Source organism: Lactuca saligna, chromosome 2, assembly GCF_052625555.1.
Source record: "Lactuca saligna cultivar CGN05327 chromosome 2, ASM5262555v1, whole genome shotgun sequence".
NCBI classification, from domain to species: Eukaryota; Viridiplantae; Streptophyta; class Magnoliopsida; order Asterales; family Asteraceae; genus Lactuca; species Lactuca saligna.
In genome coordinates, this window is record NC_136418.1 from 169,905,804 (window position 1) to 169,923,711 (window position 17,908).

Sequence of the window (17,908 nt, forward strand, 5' to 3'; positions counted from 1 at the left end):
AAAATATTCTAAATTCAAACAAGGTTTTGTTGATCCTAAATATTAAAATAAAGTTTTGATCCAAAAATTATGTATAAAAAAGAAAGTCGAAACATTTAGCAGAACCATCTTTATAGTTGTTACACACACCCATAAACTCAAAACATGGAACATTCCATCCTTATACCAATTTTTATTTCACATTCACATCTAAAATCAAGAACTCCCTTTTGACTTTTTAAGCCATCAAACCATCCACAGTATTCGAAAATTAAATGAATAAACATATATAGTGGATTCAAATTATGTGTTTCTTAAGAGCATTTTCAATAGTTGACCTATATTATAACTTAAAACTATTAAGATCTCATCGTACTATTAGTTTTGACCTACAAATAAATGATTTCTCCAATAGTTAAGTTTATCTATCTAAAATGTTTCTCTAATGGTTAACTCATCTATATAAAATATTTAATAAAGCATCTTATTTAATTAATCATTTTTTAAACAAAAATCATATCTTAATATGAAAATACAAAATACTACAATATCAAATTTTATTTATATACATCAAATATGAATTTTTTTATGTTTTAGTTATAAAAATAAGGGAAATCTCCATTTTAGTCCTATTATTTTGTCCGCGTTTATGAAAAAGTCCTAAACTATTAAATGTTAACGGAAAAGCCTAAAATACCGGATAAACCGGTGAATTGACCCAATTTACCCGGTTACCACTCTTACAATCGGTGACAAACCGATGTGGCACTATTTTGCTTACATGGAAGCTGACTCGATCATACCTCTCTCTCTCTCCCTCTCTCTCTCTCTCTTACGTTATTTACCTCAGTTTTTACGTTATTTAAGAGTCCACAAACCCTAAATCGACCAAATTGCAAGTTTTGAATATGGCCACCTCCTCCTCCGTCTCCAATAGTAGTGCATATTGGTCAGCCAGGCAAGTTTGAAGAAGGTGCGATTGTGACGAACCAGTTGGCAGGTGGACTTCATGGAAACTAAAGAACCCTGGAAGGAGATTCCTTGGTTGCCCCAATTACAAGGTGAGTGTCTTCGAGTCTTTGAATGTGAGGTTTTATCTTCATGGAAACCGAAGAACCTTATATCAGTTAAATGTGAGGTTTTTATCTTCAAATCTTTGAAATTTCCCTTAAACACCATAGTTGTTACACTGTGCAAAATGTCATCGAATGCAGGATAAGGAGAAGGATTGCAAATTCTTTGAATGGATAGATCCTCCATTACCAAACAACTGGTACAAACAGATGCTATATGATTTTCACAATCAAGGAATTCATGGATTCAATGATGAAGAATTTGAAGACTTTATGGATGAAGATGTGGAAGAAGTAGTACAACAGATTCCTCTGCAAGTGGAAGGTGGAATCGTTGTTAAGGGATGGAAGATTTGGTGTTTGGTTAGTTTAATTGCAATTGTTTGGCTAATGTTATGTAATTTTGGGGTGCTTACTTATGTTTCTATGTAATGTGATGTTTCCCTGTTTCTTTTGGAATGTAATGGTATGAATTTTGGAAAAATTGATCTTCTAATGTAATGGTATCTCATTATGAAAATGCATATTTGGTTTGATTGCAATTATTTGGATTATGGTTGTAATTTTAGGATAGCAAATAACTATAGGAAACTGCATTACAAACCATACAAAAGTACATACCAAACTGCATTACCAAATAACCATACCAAACTACATACCAAAGTATGTCATAGTGTTTGACTTTCCAAAAAATTTACAAAAAGGGAAATTTTTACTCAAAGAGTTATATAAAGCCAACACAATGACTTAATTACAAAAAAATAGCTACCATTGACCTATTCTAAATTAAGTGCTTTGCTTTCAATCATCCCAAATTTGCTGACCACTTGCTTCTTCAACTTCAACTCAATTATCCTCTTTGATGGCTTCCTCCTCCTGATTCGTTGGGTGTTCCTCATCCTACGTTCTTGGGTGTTCCTCTTCGCGATTTCTTGGATATCCTCATCATTTTGAATCTCTTCTTGAACATTTATCTCCTCTTCTTGAACATTGACCTCTTTTTCCTGAACATTGACCACTTCTTCATTGACCTCTTCTTCCTAAACATTGACCTCTTATTGAACATTGGTTTCCTGAATAACAAAACATATAATTTCAAATTTTGTCTTTGATTTGTAATGCCCTTAAAAAGAAACACTCACCACATTTATAGATCCAAACTCCTTCAATTGAGATTCATTAATTCCAAGAGTAGACATTATTTCAGCATCACTGTAGTTTGATGACCTCAAATTTCTAATGAAACTTACTATTATATCCATATCTGATCTATCAATTCCACCCCCTCATCCAAAACATCAGGTTCAACCTCAACATCAGGTTTAACCTCATACTCAGGTTCAACCTCAACATCAGGTTTAACCTCATACTCAGGTTTAACCTCAACATCAGTTTAACCTCATACTCGGTTTTAACCTCAAACTGTGGTCCATTTATACTTTCCCCCATCTCACCTCTACTACCTCTACCACATCCTCTTCCACCTCTTCCTCCCCTTCCACCTCTTCTCCAATGGGTAAGATTAGGATCCAACTTATGCCTTCCCATTTTCTTCTTTGAGTTTGGTTCAGGGATCACCTTGGGATTTTCGCAATACACTTTATTGTGACCCTTTTGCTGGCAGTTTGTACATTGGAAAGTTCTGCCCTTAGATGATACTTGTGAAAATTTGTCCTCATGTTTAGAAACATGCCTCTTTCTCTTGATGGTCGGCCTTCGTGGCATCCTTCTTTCAATAGGTGGGAGGGGCTTTGGATAAGGAGATTCCACCCACATATTGCTACCATTGATTGGTAGTATGTTACAACCATATGTTAACATATATTTCTCTTTACTAAACCAACACTAATGTAGCTCACAGGATCTTGTTGTGTATACATAATGGCAGCTTGGGCATGTACACATGGTATCACGGATACATCCCACAAATTACAAGTACAAGTATACTCTTGTAAGTCAGCACCATAAGAGTAAAAACCATTCCTCACTTCAAAAGCAGTTACCCCGCTAGGATGAACATACCAGGTCCTGTAATTAAGAGTACATCAACATATGAAAGATAATATTAGTGAATTAAATTTTAGGATAACTTACTTTATAGTTTCACCAAATACTTCCATCTTCTTAACTGCTGATGGACATATTTCATTATCCCATTTATGTCTTTCTTCCTTCAGATTATAGAATCTTTGCATCATGTATAGTCGTATTTCCTCAAGCATGGCTATTCGGGGCTTTTTTTTCTAGCATCCACGATAATTGCATTAAAACATTCAACCATTCCATTTTCTACTGCCTCACATGCCAATACTCCACCATAAAAGGACTTGCACCATGAACTGGGATCCCTTGCCATTAGATGTTCATAAGCAGATGGACTAATATCCCTAATCTTTTGCATGTTCATGCTGAACTCCCCTTCAACAGTTGATTTTGCAGCAACCCATAACATATTTTTAAACTCCACACCACTATACACCTTCCTGAAGTTGGCATATATATATGACTGGCACATTGTCTGTGTTGTGCAAGTGGTAGGACTTCCTTTGTAGCCTTAAGAAGCCCCTATTCATAACAAAAAACAATTACATCAAATAACAAAAATAATTACATCAAATAAACTAAGTATGAAGTATATAGTAAAGAAATAGTAAAGTTTTTGTGAAGTACCTTGTGTTGATCGGAAATTACTGCCATACCCCTTCCACCATCCAATTCTAAATCATTTGTTATTAATTCCAAGAGCCATTTCCACTTTAACTTGTTCTCTATGTCAACTACAGCCCAAGCAATGGGATACACTTGATTATTTGCATCTCTCCTAATAGCAGTTAATAATTCTCCCTTACATTGACCTTTTAAAAAAGATCCATGTAGTCCAATAACCCTACGACAACCAACCTTCCATCCTTCTTTTATTGCCTTAAAACAAATATATTCTTTGGAAAGTAGTTGTGTTATCCTGGTTTTGACTCACAGTAATTTTAATTGAGCTACCTGGATTTGATCTCAACAGCTCACCACCATAATCCCATAGTTTAGCATAGTGGTCACCCAATCTCCCTTCTATTAAAGACACGACCCTACACTTTGCTTTATAGCACTTTGACCAGGATACATTGTAGTTGAATCTGCTTTGGATAATTACCTGCATTTCCTTACACTTCAACTTGGGCTTTATAATCAGTTCTTTTAGAAACTGGTTTCCTAACCATGTTGGACCCATAAGGTTGGTATTTCTGTAATTCCTAACACACCTATGTTTGTCAACAAGTTTCTTAATTTGAAACAACCTCTCTGTGTTCATCCACGAAGCCCTAACATTAAATGGACATTGAAATTTTTGTGGATCACTAACACATACAACAACCAGCCTAACACTGTCACATTTCTTAAACTTTATCTTATAACCAGTATAAATAGCATGGTTAGTTAAACATAACTTCAGTTGATGGGGCGATTCATACCTCTCTGCCAGAAGTGGTCTCATCTTGTTCCATTTAACCTTTGGATCATGGGTGTTGTACTCAAACTCAAGCTTAGAATCATGGTCACTTTCACTTGATACTTATTCATCATACCCATATACTTCATCAGACCCACTTCATTCTCGCATTGAGTCAAAATGATCTTCATTCTCCACCACATCATCTTCATTTAAGTCAACCTCGTCGTTGATATGTTTAATTTCAGGGATTGCAAAGTCATCACCTTCTTCACCAGCTATGTCGGGACACAAGCTGTTCAGGAACCCATCATTGCATCTCTTGGTTTGCTTCTTCAAATCCTTGTCTACTTCAACATCAATAGTATCAAAATCCCAAATGTCTTCCATTAGCGAAGCTTGGAAGACTCGAACTCGTTCCCATAGTTGTCGTCTTCTTCGCACGTAAAAAGCCTTAATTTCTCACCATAACTGTGTGTGATCTACCGTTGAAGGAATGAGTGTGTGATTTGGTCGACTCACCTTCCACCTAATCTCATTTAATGTCACATCGGTTTGTCACCGGTTTCAAGAGTGGTAACCGGGTAAATTGGGTCAATTCGCCGGTTTATCCGGTATTTTAGGCTTTTCCGTTAACATTTAATAGTTTAGGACTTTTTCATAAACGCAGGCAAAATAATAGGACTAAAATGGAGATTTCCCTAAAAATAAAATACAAACATTGAAAATATTATATAGTAGTTATAAAAGAAAATATGTTTAAAGTAGAAGAGTGTTAAATATATAAATATGAACCACGTTAAAATATAAAAACAAAAAAATTGTTTACTCCAATGGTGTTAAGTGGTTAATAAAAAAATCAATAGTAATAAGCTCTAAAAATACCTCCCATTAAAAATGCTCTAAGATAAGTCTTCACATTCTTGTCGATTATATTTTAATAGTAAAATATTATTAATGTATCTTTTACATTGTTAACTATTTCCCCAAGCACCTAAATTCATGATGTTACACTACAATTTTAATTTACATAAATTTAGGATTCATTCATCATTTCGTACATGATAATAATTTAGATTTGTATAACCAGAAACGCATGTGAAGTCACATTTGACTTTATTTGATTATTTCTATGTCAAATATATTCATACACAGCATGGTTGTTGACAACTTGACATAATTATAAACAAGGGGAGGATGGGTTAGGCCCTCTATGGATTGTCTTGGGCCTAAGTTTTCTTATTATGGGCTAGAATTTTATATTTCTAACATTTGTTATCCACGTATGTTTATTGCACATAGTGGAAACATAGATTTGGTTAAGAGAAGGAAAAATAAAATGCTCGATTGTTTAATTCTCGTGAAAGTTGATTACTTTTCGAAGATCAACATGATGGTTGAAGTCGGGTTAAAAGCATGAAAATTTTGAGAAGCTTTATAAAACAATACAAATAGAATGAGATATAGATGTTAATTATTGAAAAAAAAAAACTTTTTTTTTTTTAATAGGAGGTTTGTGAAGATATGAATATTAAAAAGGAAAATTTATAAAAAATAACAATATATAATATAAAATATATCACATATCTACTCTAATAAATAAAAATATTTTTTTACCATATGTTACACTCTTATTGACACATGTAATTTTATGGTTAATTCTTATAATTTAATTTTCACCTGTCATTTTGTGTTAGTTTTCAATTTTTTTTAATTAATTATTCTAATTTTAGGTTATAGAAAGTAATTAATGTATCATTAATTTGTTTCTTTATATTTTCAAATTTTCATATGTTTTCCTCAATGTATATAATTCAAAATTGATATGTTTCTTTTAAAATTCATTGTCATTTTAGGCAAAAATGGTCTGCATAGAAAAAATAATCAAACTTTGTTGTTATTCGTTGATAAAACTAAAAAAAGATGGTTAAACCACAAATATGACAAAAATGTAATTATATCTCAAGAGTTAGTTTTATTAGTATAAATTGAATTATTTATTTATTCATCATTTGTTTGTATTTATTTTGAAATTTTACTTTAAAAAAAAAATTAATGTTTACACTTTGATATTTAACATTTTCTGTAAAATAATACTTAATATTTATATCTTAATATATAACTTTTTTAATCAACCCGTGTAGTACAACGGTCTCACACCTAGTAACTTTAATAAATAAAAATAAAAAATATTATATACCTTAATAAATCAAAATCTCATTGCCATATGTCCTATTCTCATTGATTTCGCCACATGTAATTTTTTAAGTATTTTTGACTAATTTGTTTTCCACATGGCATTTTCTTAATTATTTAGTTTTCATTTTATTAAGACATCATTAATTTAATTAAGACACTTCCTTATTAAAATAAATTAGAATAAATTTCATTGATTATGCCAGCTCGAACATGGTTACTTCCTTCTTATATTCGTAACTTCAGTAGTAGCTATTTACATGAGTTATATTGTAAATTTAACTTATTGATATGACTAGCTAAAATCAAGGAATTATTGGATGAATTATTTCCTAAATAAAGCTTATCATTAGATGTTACATTGTTTTTTTTTTATGGAATCAAATCATTAACGATGAGAATTTCCAATCTTCAATTTATATATAATATAATCTGTGTTTGTTTCTATTTGTTCTTTCTCCAGGCTCAACTCATCGGTGTTTTTCTGGACTGTATAATCTAGTACTAATCATCTCCTTTTGTTGCGACATATAGACTTGTAATTTAGTTAATCTGTTATCAAATGTATTTAATTAAACATTGAAAATTATTATGTTTTTTTACCAACAATGTGTTTGTGATACCATGTATAATTAGGACCCGTTAAAATCAATTGTTTTATCGGTTAACATCTTCGTTTTACCCCTAATTGGTTGTTGAACTTAGTACAACACGAACATGTTCTTATCAATCGATACTTTTAATTGATTTCATGATCACCAATGCATTGTACAATGCTAAAATTGAATGTTTTTTTAACATCTTCGTTTTACCCCTACTTGATTATAAATTTAGTACAACACACTCGTGTTCTTTCTATCACCAATTCTTTTAACTAATCTTTCTGTTATTTGAACTTTTATCTTAATATCATTTATAACATTCAACTTTTATTTTTAATGTCACAAACAACAACTACAACAGATTGCCAAGTTCAAAGTTAAACCTTTATTACAATAACAACTCCTTATGAAACACTTAAAAATACTTGGAAATAATATATTTAATTATGTTACCTGTTGTGCCTACATCTTATCTATCATCATTGATTACTAGACATAAGAATTGTGTTTACCATTTTGCATTCCATGAGTCTTTAACAACTTCCAACAAAGAAAGGTCAGAAATTGAGCTTAATGCTTCTCCATGAAAACACAAGCTCTCTGGATCAATGTTCAGACCAGCCAACAACTCACGTAGAGCATCAAAATTGAAGTAAGAAACTTGGAAAATTACTAGAGGAGTAATCTTGCATTTTGCTTCATGAATTATATCAGTGTAAGTTATTAAGAACTTTTTGAGTATAAATTTAAACTTACATAGGCTAATTTTATATTAATTACAATGTCCTTTCCTTGCTTAGTCCGAATTTGGACCATTTGCCACTAATATTTGCTCATATATGTTGTTTTTTTTTTTTCTTTTTTTTTTTTCATGTTCTTATACTTAGAGTTAAATAGGTTGCGTATCTCATTAAAAAATATCACGTATTTTTTTGAAAAATGCTACTTATCCTTGCAATTTATAGCAACGTACTTTCCTTAAAATGTCATTTTAATGTAAAAACAATTTGTAGAACAAAAAACAATTGAATCATTACACATTCTAGTGAGCTCATTTATAAATCATATGTATTCATTTCAAACAATCAACTCGTTGCATTTATAAACACAATCTACTATGTCTATCCCAAAATATCATTTGAGCGTTCATGGAATAATTTACTTCATTTACCTCGGTAAAATATACAACTCTGTTGCTATCTATATACAAATACCCTTGCATCCTACTATGTGATAAAATTTCTCTTGTCCACATACAACTTGAAATACTCAACTTATGAAAGTTTGATGTTATATATATGATTTAATGTAATAAGAAAAAAAATGAAAGTCTAGTGTTTGAATGAAAGTCTAATGTATCTATATAAAAATACCTATTTAGCCTTATAATTTTTTTTAGTGCCCAAAAGTAGTGTGCTATTAGACGGAACTTAAAGTGAAGGGAACTTTTATTTATTTGAGATTTTCAAACACAAAAATTTCATTGCAAATATGTCAATATGAATTCCAATATTGAGCTCACTCATTTCTAAGGGTTTTTTTAAAGGTTTTTTTAGACAAAATGATATTTTTTGATCTTTTTGCCCAAAAGGTGTGAGAATTCCTGTATTGGGCCATCTTTAATTATTTTTTAGTCAAAATGACATATGTTAGTTTTATTGTTAAATGTAAGGAATGTGTAATTCCCAATAAGAGCATGGTTATTTAAAGAAGTTTCTTGCATTTATTTTACGTACTATAACAATGTACTTACAACTTGCTATCATTTCCAATTCCACCTTAAAAAACATTTTGTGTTTGTTTTAGGATCACTAATCAGGTCAAAACCACAGAGTAAAGGGTTAGCTGAGTTTTTGATCTTTTTGGTCAAATAAAAAGTTTTTTTTTTCAACAGTTAGGAAAAATTATGAAGATGACACATGGATTTGCTATGGAAGCATTCATAGAAAATTTGGATCACACTTTCCTTTTTCAAATTTAATAATTAGTTAATAAAAATGTATTTAAAGTCATTTTAGTAAGTGCAAGTTAGTAAGTCATTTATTTGGTTACAAAGTATGAAAACTTATAACTTTCATCTTAAGTGCTTTTGTTTGTGTGTATCTACAAATTTTGGTTAATATTTACATAATAAAGTTTGATTAAAAATTTATTTAAAATAAACATAAATTTATGTAATAAAAGTTTATTAGAGGCGTACTACATTTTTTTTATGATTTTTAGATTCATAACAAATAGTTGATTAGTCACATGTCCCAAGGCATGCAATTATTCACTATGATCCGATTAACATTGGAATGATGCTAGAGCTACTTTAGCAAGAAAGACATATTAGTCGTCATTGATCAACCAATGCATGAAGTGTAGGTTAGAGCTAATGAGAGAGCCGAACGAGATGATGTTGGAAAAGCTTATGCACAATCAAATCTTAGAGTCGAACGTGTTCATGTTTGGTCAATTTAGACTTGAAATGAAATATCATTGTATTTTATAATTGTCAAATGTTGTAACAATTATATTATTAATGTTTGGGTACAAATATTTGTATGTATGTGCATAATTAAAATACTTTCTTAAACAACTTTGAAACTTAATGTAACTTTAATTAATTTAAAATTCAAGTTTGTGTTAAGGTTATTACACTTGAAGGGAGGTAAATTTGATTTTGGTTGGGTTTTTCTCCAATAAAGTTTGATTTCAAATTCGACAATTGAAATTCTTGTATTTAGTTTCTTTATCATGTAACACATTTTCTTAAATTTGGCAATTTGATTTGCTATATTCTCATAACTGACATAAGGTTATTATACTCAACATTTTCCCCTTACAAACAAATGATAAATTCATATTGTCATGACCTTAACTCTAAAACATTTAACCTCCCACAAAACAAACTCAAAAGCATCATCATGAATGTTTCGAAGATCGTGGCTTACATCTTGAAGAAACTCTTCGTGATGCCTGCAATGATTTGAAGACTTATTATTCTTATTAATGGTTTGTTGATAAATGAATTTATGACCCTAAAATTCAAAACAAGAACAATATATAGGGGTATTTCTTTTTACAAGGGTAAATTGTAAATCACTAATACATGTAGAAGGGTAAAATGGTAATTCAACAAAAAATGATTATTTACTTTTCTTTTTCTGTAAAAAAGAAATACAAAGGTTAAGCTAATTAAAATAAAAAACGATGTTTTACTTAATACATATATAAAGGTTATATGGTCATTAGGCAGAAAAAAGATTGGTCGTTTACTTAATACACATCAAATGGTAAAAACATCATTATTGATGATTTAATTGATACATAATGAAGGCTAAAATCGTCTTTCAGATAAAAAAAAGTGATCATTTACTTGATTTATATAAAAGACTAAAATTTTCATTCATAACAACTATTTACAATATATCAATAGTTTTTATTTATTTATTTAAATAGATTCAGTTCCTATTTATTTATCATTTCGCTTGTATTTATGTCGAAAGTTTACTTTAAAAATGTATTTAATGTTTAAACCTTAAGTTTCAACATCATTATTTAAATTATGTCAATAATTTTTTATTAATATAGATTAAATTACTAACATATTTATTATATCATTTGTATATATGTAAACATATTTCTTTTTAAAAAATACTTAATCTTTACACTTTTATATTAAACTTTTATTTTATTAAACTCGTGTAGTACACAAGTCTCATACATAGTATTGAAATATACATATATAATGCTTTTACGAATACAAATATGATCATCATAGATAAAATAATAATAAAAATAATAAAATGAGAAAAATAAAACAACTTTTTTCAAGTATCACTTCGATAAAAAGATCCTATCCACAACTTTCAAAGTCATAAGACTATAATTTATTCTAATAAAAACAAAGTATGGATGTTAAAAAGTTCAGTGGGATCCATCCCGTTTTCATGGAGGCTCCGTCTCGTATGAGGGTATTTATTAAAAAGTTGGAAGTGGGGACGGGGGCGGGGCCCGCTTTAATTACAAGGGCGTGAGCGAAGGTGGACAATCCCGTTTCGAAACCCCCATGGGGACTCCGTTAATAAATTATACATATATTAATTATATAAATCTAATAAATAATAACATGATTTTAAGCTTCTAAAATTCAACAAAAAACATGTTTTTAAGTTGTTAGTATAATGTTTTTAAGATGCTATAATTTTTTTATTTTTAACATGTAAAATTATGCTATAACTAATTATTTGTTACCTAAAAAAAGTTTCTTTCTGTCCAAACAATAATTTTTTTTAGCCCAAAAAAAGTCAGCCCAAACTCAATCGGGGGTGAGGGCGGGGATAGGAGTATGAATGTTGGACATTCGGGGGCGGAGCGGGGACGGGGAACAGTAAAATTTTGGGGGTGGAGGTGAAGGATGCACCTTCCATGCCGTATACCCCATTGACATCCCTAAAACAAACTACATGTACCAAAGTTGCAATTTTCTTTTATATTTATTATATACAAAACTATTAAAGAAAAACGCTAATGACAAAATTGTAAGAATGATCTCTGTGGTTAGGTGGAAATTGCAACTTTGGATCAAAAAAGTTTGGACTAGCACTCATGGTACTAAAGATTTCATTTTATTGTCACTTTGATCCAATTTAATTTAAATTTCTGTATAATAACCATTTTGCCCATCGTTTTTACCTTTTCGGTTTCATTTATTTATTTAAATAGTTTTATAGTTAAAAGAAAAATATAAAAGAGAATCTTTCTCTCTCTTTCTCTCTCTCTCTCTCTATTATACTCTCTCTCTCTCTCTCTCTCTATATATATATATATATATATATATATATATATATATATATATATATATATATCTATCTACCTCTATCTCTCTTCATTGTCGCCCCACATCTTTATTGTCTTCTTCCTCTTAATGATATGCAAAAAAAGAAACCATAATTGTAATCTCCAGTATCAAAAGCAACTTTCCCCAGATCAAATGGTTTTTAAGATGAGCTCCTGAGAGAGAGAGAGAGAGAGAGAGAGAGAGAGAGGGGAGAACACTAATTGTTGTTCCAACAGTGAAACAAGGGTTTGCAAATGGGTTTTTCATATCCGCTGCCTCCTGAGAATCAACGGGCTTCGTCTATAAAGACCAAAACACAACAATGGCGACTAAACCACCGACAACCCTTGCCATTACCTTGGTCTGCTACTTCCTATCGACACCATTACAAACCCCAACGAGGCCACTACAGCAGAGGAAAGGCCATTAGAAACACCGACTGCCACCCTTCTTCATCATCGTTTCCAACTGTCCCCACCGTATCTCGACCCTCCTTGCTTCGTCAAATGACCCTCAAGTGAGCTTCAATCGAGTTTGAAGAAGGAAAGAATGAGACTCAATGGTTTTCAAAGATTGACGTCATTCTCGTTTCTTGAAACCTTAGGGTTTTCAGAGGTCACAACTACTATAAACCTTAGTTTTGATATGTACCCTGCCACCTGAAACTTTTAGTGTTAGGGTTTTGCTGCCAGAGCTTCGATCCGGTGTCATTTATCTTTTTTCGAAGTTGGTGTTCAGGCTTCCCAACGGGAGTGAAGGGTGGGGGAGGGGGTGAGGTGGTGGCGTTGTGACATCCCCAATTTCATGGTCAGAAAAGACCGATTTGTTTATGCATTGTTTTATAAAATCAGAGTAATCATTTGATTAAAAGAGCTGCGAAATTTGTTCCCAAAACAAAATATGATAAAATTTATCACAATGTTTCTCAAGAGAATGTATTTTCATTAAATAATAAAACCTCGGGATGTCATGTTCCTCCGATACAGACCAAAAGCATAAACAATATACAATAGACCATACAACAGTTATTTATAACTACTGATCTATAATCCAAAATCTCTCGTCAAGTCCACCAACTTATACCCTTGTGCCATTACCTGTAATGCAAAGAAAACTAAGTGGGTCAGACTTGGGAGCCTGGTGAGCATATAGGGTTTTCAACCCACAATAATACATTTATTATATTCAATTATCAAACAATCAACCCAAATACCCATCCCCATATCTCCTTTATTTTCTCAAGGGTTTACCCTAAGAACCAACTATCATTCATTCATTCATTCCTAAGGATTTACCTAAGGAACTGGCACAAAGTCCATTTGCCACCATGGTTTATACAACATACACTACATCACATAGTCACCAGGGTTCATACGATAGGCACTACGTCTCATAGTCACCAAGGTTTACACAACGAGCACTACGTCACATAGCCACCAAGGTTTATCAAATAGGCACGAAGTCGCATCGTCACCAAGGCTTACTCAATAAGCACGAAGTCGCATCGTCACCAACTATTCCATCTACCCATGTTCTACCCAACATTTGTGTAGATATAAATACAAACGCAATTTAAATCATTTAACACCCGTATAAAAACATCAATTCCAAGACCATCTCAAATAGACAAATAATATATAACACATAGCACATATTTCATAGCTAATATTTTATATTTATATGTTAGAAGAAAGTAACTATACACTCACTTGATCAGAAGATGATCGGACAGCATTACAGCTTGTAGAAGTAGTATTCTTCGGTAGATCTGGAAGATCTTCACAAAAATTGGCTTCTCGCGGGCAGAGCTTCGGCTCGGGAATTTCAATTCTCGGGATCTTTGGGGCTTCAGGACTTGCTTCGGGGCTCGGAAATGATACGAGGGCTTCAAGGTATTTCTTGCACGCAAAACGATGCAAAAATGAGAGAGAAAATGAAGAATGGAGCACCAAAACTCGGTTGCACTCGACATCTATTTATAGGGGCTGAAACTCCGAATTACGCTGGGCGTAATCTGGATAAGATCACTGACTCCCCCCCCCCCCCCCCCCCATTTGGATAATATCGAAATTTATAATTAAATTTAATATTTTAATTATTTAATAAACTTCAAATATTCATATCTTCCTCATACGAACTCCGTTTTCGATGTTCTTTATATCCATGCGTAGGTGAGACTACGCTCTACAACTTTCGCTTAGACTCCGTCGGCTAATTTTAAATTTATTTTTAGTAGGTCAGGACAAGAAAACTCCGTTATAAATTCATAACTTCTTCATCCGACGTCCGTTTTTGTTTGTCATTTTACTGTTGCACTACTATCAACAAGATCTTCGATTTTCGTTTAGATTGTTTCGGCTAAATATCGCTTGATCTCATATTCGAACTTCGGACTGTACACTGCTAAGCCGGAACTTCGAAAAATCATAACTTCCTCATACGAAGTCAGATTTGGGTGGTCTTTTTATGTACGCTCTTGGTTTAACGTATTCTACGACTTTCGTTTAGATTGCTAAGGCTAAATATCACTCTAACGTAAATTTACTTTTTACGTCATTCAGCGTCGTGTCGGTTCTGTCGCGAAACTTCGACAAATCATAACTTCTTCGTTATAACTCGGATTTCAGCGTTCTTTATATGTACGGAATCTTTGTAACATATACTACAACTTAGTTTAGATTATTCCTTTAAAATAATCTTTCATCAAAAAGTTATTTTTTGACGCTTATTGTTCTTAAGTTGACTAATCTTAATCTACGGACGTTACAGTCGTTCTCTAAATTAGAAAGAAAGAGAGTGATATATATATATATATATATATATATATATATATAGAGAGAGAGAGAGAGAGAGAGAGAGAGAGTTTTCTTCTTTTTAATTTTATTTGTTTAGTAAAATAATTAAATAACAAAAGAAAAGCAAAGAAAAAACAGAAAATAGCAAATTTGTTATTTTAAAGTGATTTGGATCAAACTCAAAATAATATGAAAACTTTTGTACCATTAGTATTAACAATTTTCGACATAGCACATAGGACGAACCATCCTTGCAATTTTGTTAAGCTAATGGGGTGTTTGGATAAATTAGATTATAATTTATTAACTTATTGCTTATTAGCTTATTTACGATTGAAATAACAATAAACAAGAGGAAAATGCTTATTAAAATCAGTTTATTTAACTTATCTTTACTATATTTTAAAGATTTTTATCTCAGCACTTAAATATTTTATTTATTATTATTATTATTATTTTTTTTTTTACAACAAGAACACCCTAAACGCCTAAAACCTTTGGCTTTGGACATAAACATAAACAGGGTCAACATCCTCCTTCCGGGTTAACTTGACAGCCGCCGTGCGAATCAGCGTCTCCGTTGCCATCATGTCCGTCGCCACCATTGTTTCAGCCCCTCTCACATCCTCAAATATTCGATCACTTTCCATCATATCTTCGTCCTCCTTTTCTCCAATCAATTCCTTTAAATGCTCTTCTTTCGTTGTCAAACTGACAACTACTACTCTCCTCCGAAACCCTAACTTCCGATTCTCTGCCTCAGCAATGAGCGTAGCAGCTCAGGAAAATCTCTCTCAGACTGCATTCCTTGATCGAAGAGAAACAGGAGTTCTTCATTTCGTCAAGTATCATGGCCTCGGTAACGACTTTATCATGGTAATTACTAAGAAACTTATTTCTACTTTCCGCCTACATGGACCATTGCTACCAGTAAAGTTTTTAGATATTTCGATGATGTTCTGTTACTGTTCGTTGTTCAAAGTATAATAACGATTGCATTATGTTACTCATATACCTTATAGTGTCTCGGTTTAATGAATTTGATTGCTAGTGTTTGGGAGTGTCATCCATTGTTTACCTTAAATTGGCTTTGATCAGGTTAACAATCTTGATTCAATTGAACCCAAAGTTACTCCGGAGCAAGCTGTTAAGTTATGTGATCGGAATTTTGGCATTGGAGCCGATGGAGTAATCTTTGCAATGCCTGGATATAATGGGACTGATTATACCATGAGAATATTTAATTCAGATGGTAGCGAGCCTGAGGTAATTTTCTTCACTTCGCAAATCACAAACACTCATAATATTCTTGATATGTCCATTGTTGTGTAAACTGTGAACTCAATTATCTGCCTCCTCTCACAGATGTGTGGCAATGGAGTTCGATGCTTTGCAAAGTTCATTTCAGATCTCAATAGCTTACATGGGAAACAAAGGTATAAAGAAATTTATTAAATTCTGCTCTCCTCTAATTGATTTGAGTACCATTTAGTTGTTGTACAAGAAGCCTCAATTTCAAGTTCACATAATCATTTTCTTTAATGTTTCTTCTCCATGCATTTACAGTTTTACAGTACATACTGGTGCTGGATTAATCGTGCCCGAAATACAAGATGATGGAAAGGTAGTAAATTTTGCTTATTTAATTCATTGGATTTTTGAATTCAACATTGTTGTTACTTCAGGTAAAAGTTGACATGGGTGAGCCGGTTTTGAAGGCTTCAGATGTTCCAACTAAAATAGCACCAAATAAAGATGAATCTGTTGTGAAAGCAAAAATTGAAGTAGATGGAGTAAACTGGAATGTGACATGTGTCAGTATGGGAAATCCTCACTGTGTCACTTTCGGTACACAAGACGACGACGTATATTCAATATTCATCAAATTTTTATAAAATCTATATTCTTGTATATCGAAAATTTTCTTCTACTTTTTTCTTTTTTGATTTTTGTGGTATAACTTGTAAACAGAATTTGGTGGTTGATGAATTGAATTTGGCGGAAGTTGGTCCAAAATTTGAACATCACGCACTGTTTCCCGCCCGAACTAACACAGGTCAGGTTTTATTTACCTTTATGATTTATTATACAATCATAAAGCATAAAAAAGAACTGGATATTAGTATATTACCTATTTACTTATTTTATTTAATCTTATAATATGATATACTTTTGCAGAATTTGTTCAAGTGTTCTCTCGTTCACATCTAAAGATGCGTGTTTGGGAGCGTGGGGCAGGTTAGCTTATTATTAAATGATTATATATTGTTATAATTTTTAGTTTTATAACTTTGGATTAAAAAAATAAAAATAAAAACTGTATTATATAGGAGCAACATTGGCTTGTGGAACTGGAGCATGTGCGGTAGTTGTTGCAGCAATCCTTGAGGGTCGTTCTGAGAGAGTAAGTTTTTTTTTTTTTTTTGGATATATAAATAAAAATGTTTAATTTTTATTTTGATATTAAAATTAATGTGTTGTGATTACAGAAGTGTAGGGTTGATTTACCTGGAGGGCCATTGGAGATAGAATGGAGGGAGGAGAACAGCCATGTGTATATGACAGGCCCTGCTGAGGTAGTCTTTTATGGATCTGTTGAGCTCTAAACGGTACAATTTTAAATAATTTGAAGATTAGTGTCTGTTTTATCTGATATAAACATAATTTGGTGTATTGTTAACATTATGTATTTGATGCTTCTGAATTTGGAGGACTTAATGTAGTAATATTAGTTTTGTTGTTGGTGGCAATATAATCATATGTCCAAACCTACTATAAAAGTTTGGAAAGATAGTAAATCACAAAATATAGTCACCAACAGGAGAAAGGTTTAATATTTACATTTGATGATATGATATTGTCAAATATATGTGGCGTAATTATTGCATCACGCTTTATTTGGTCCCATGACCTTTTACATAAGTTGAAACGTTGCCATTTTCCGGGTTTGATTTTGTAGGCAATACTTTAACAGCCGTTATAACAATGTAAGA

General features: G+C 32.0%; 1 protein-coding gene across 1 annotated transcript; it reads left to right on the forward strand.

Annotated features, from left to right (window-relative positions):
- The first annotated feature begins 15,406 nt into the window (after positions 1 to 15,406).
- On the forward strand, positions 15,407 to 17,650 carry LOC145032726 (diaminopimelate epimerase family protein). The gene is given in 9 exon segments (XM_078981633.1): positions 15,407 to 15,791; positions 16,014 to 16,181; positions 16,281 to 16,351; positions 16,482 to 16,571; positions 16,573 to 16,780; positions 16,887 to 16,971; positions 17,094 to 17,153; positions 17,246 to 17,319; positions 17,405 to 17,650. Coding segments are annotated over 9 exon segments (1,161 nt in total). The 5' UTR covers positions 15,407 to 15,503; the 3' UTR covers positions 17,522 to 17,650.
- Positions 17,651 to 17,908: the final 258 nt, after the last annotated feature.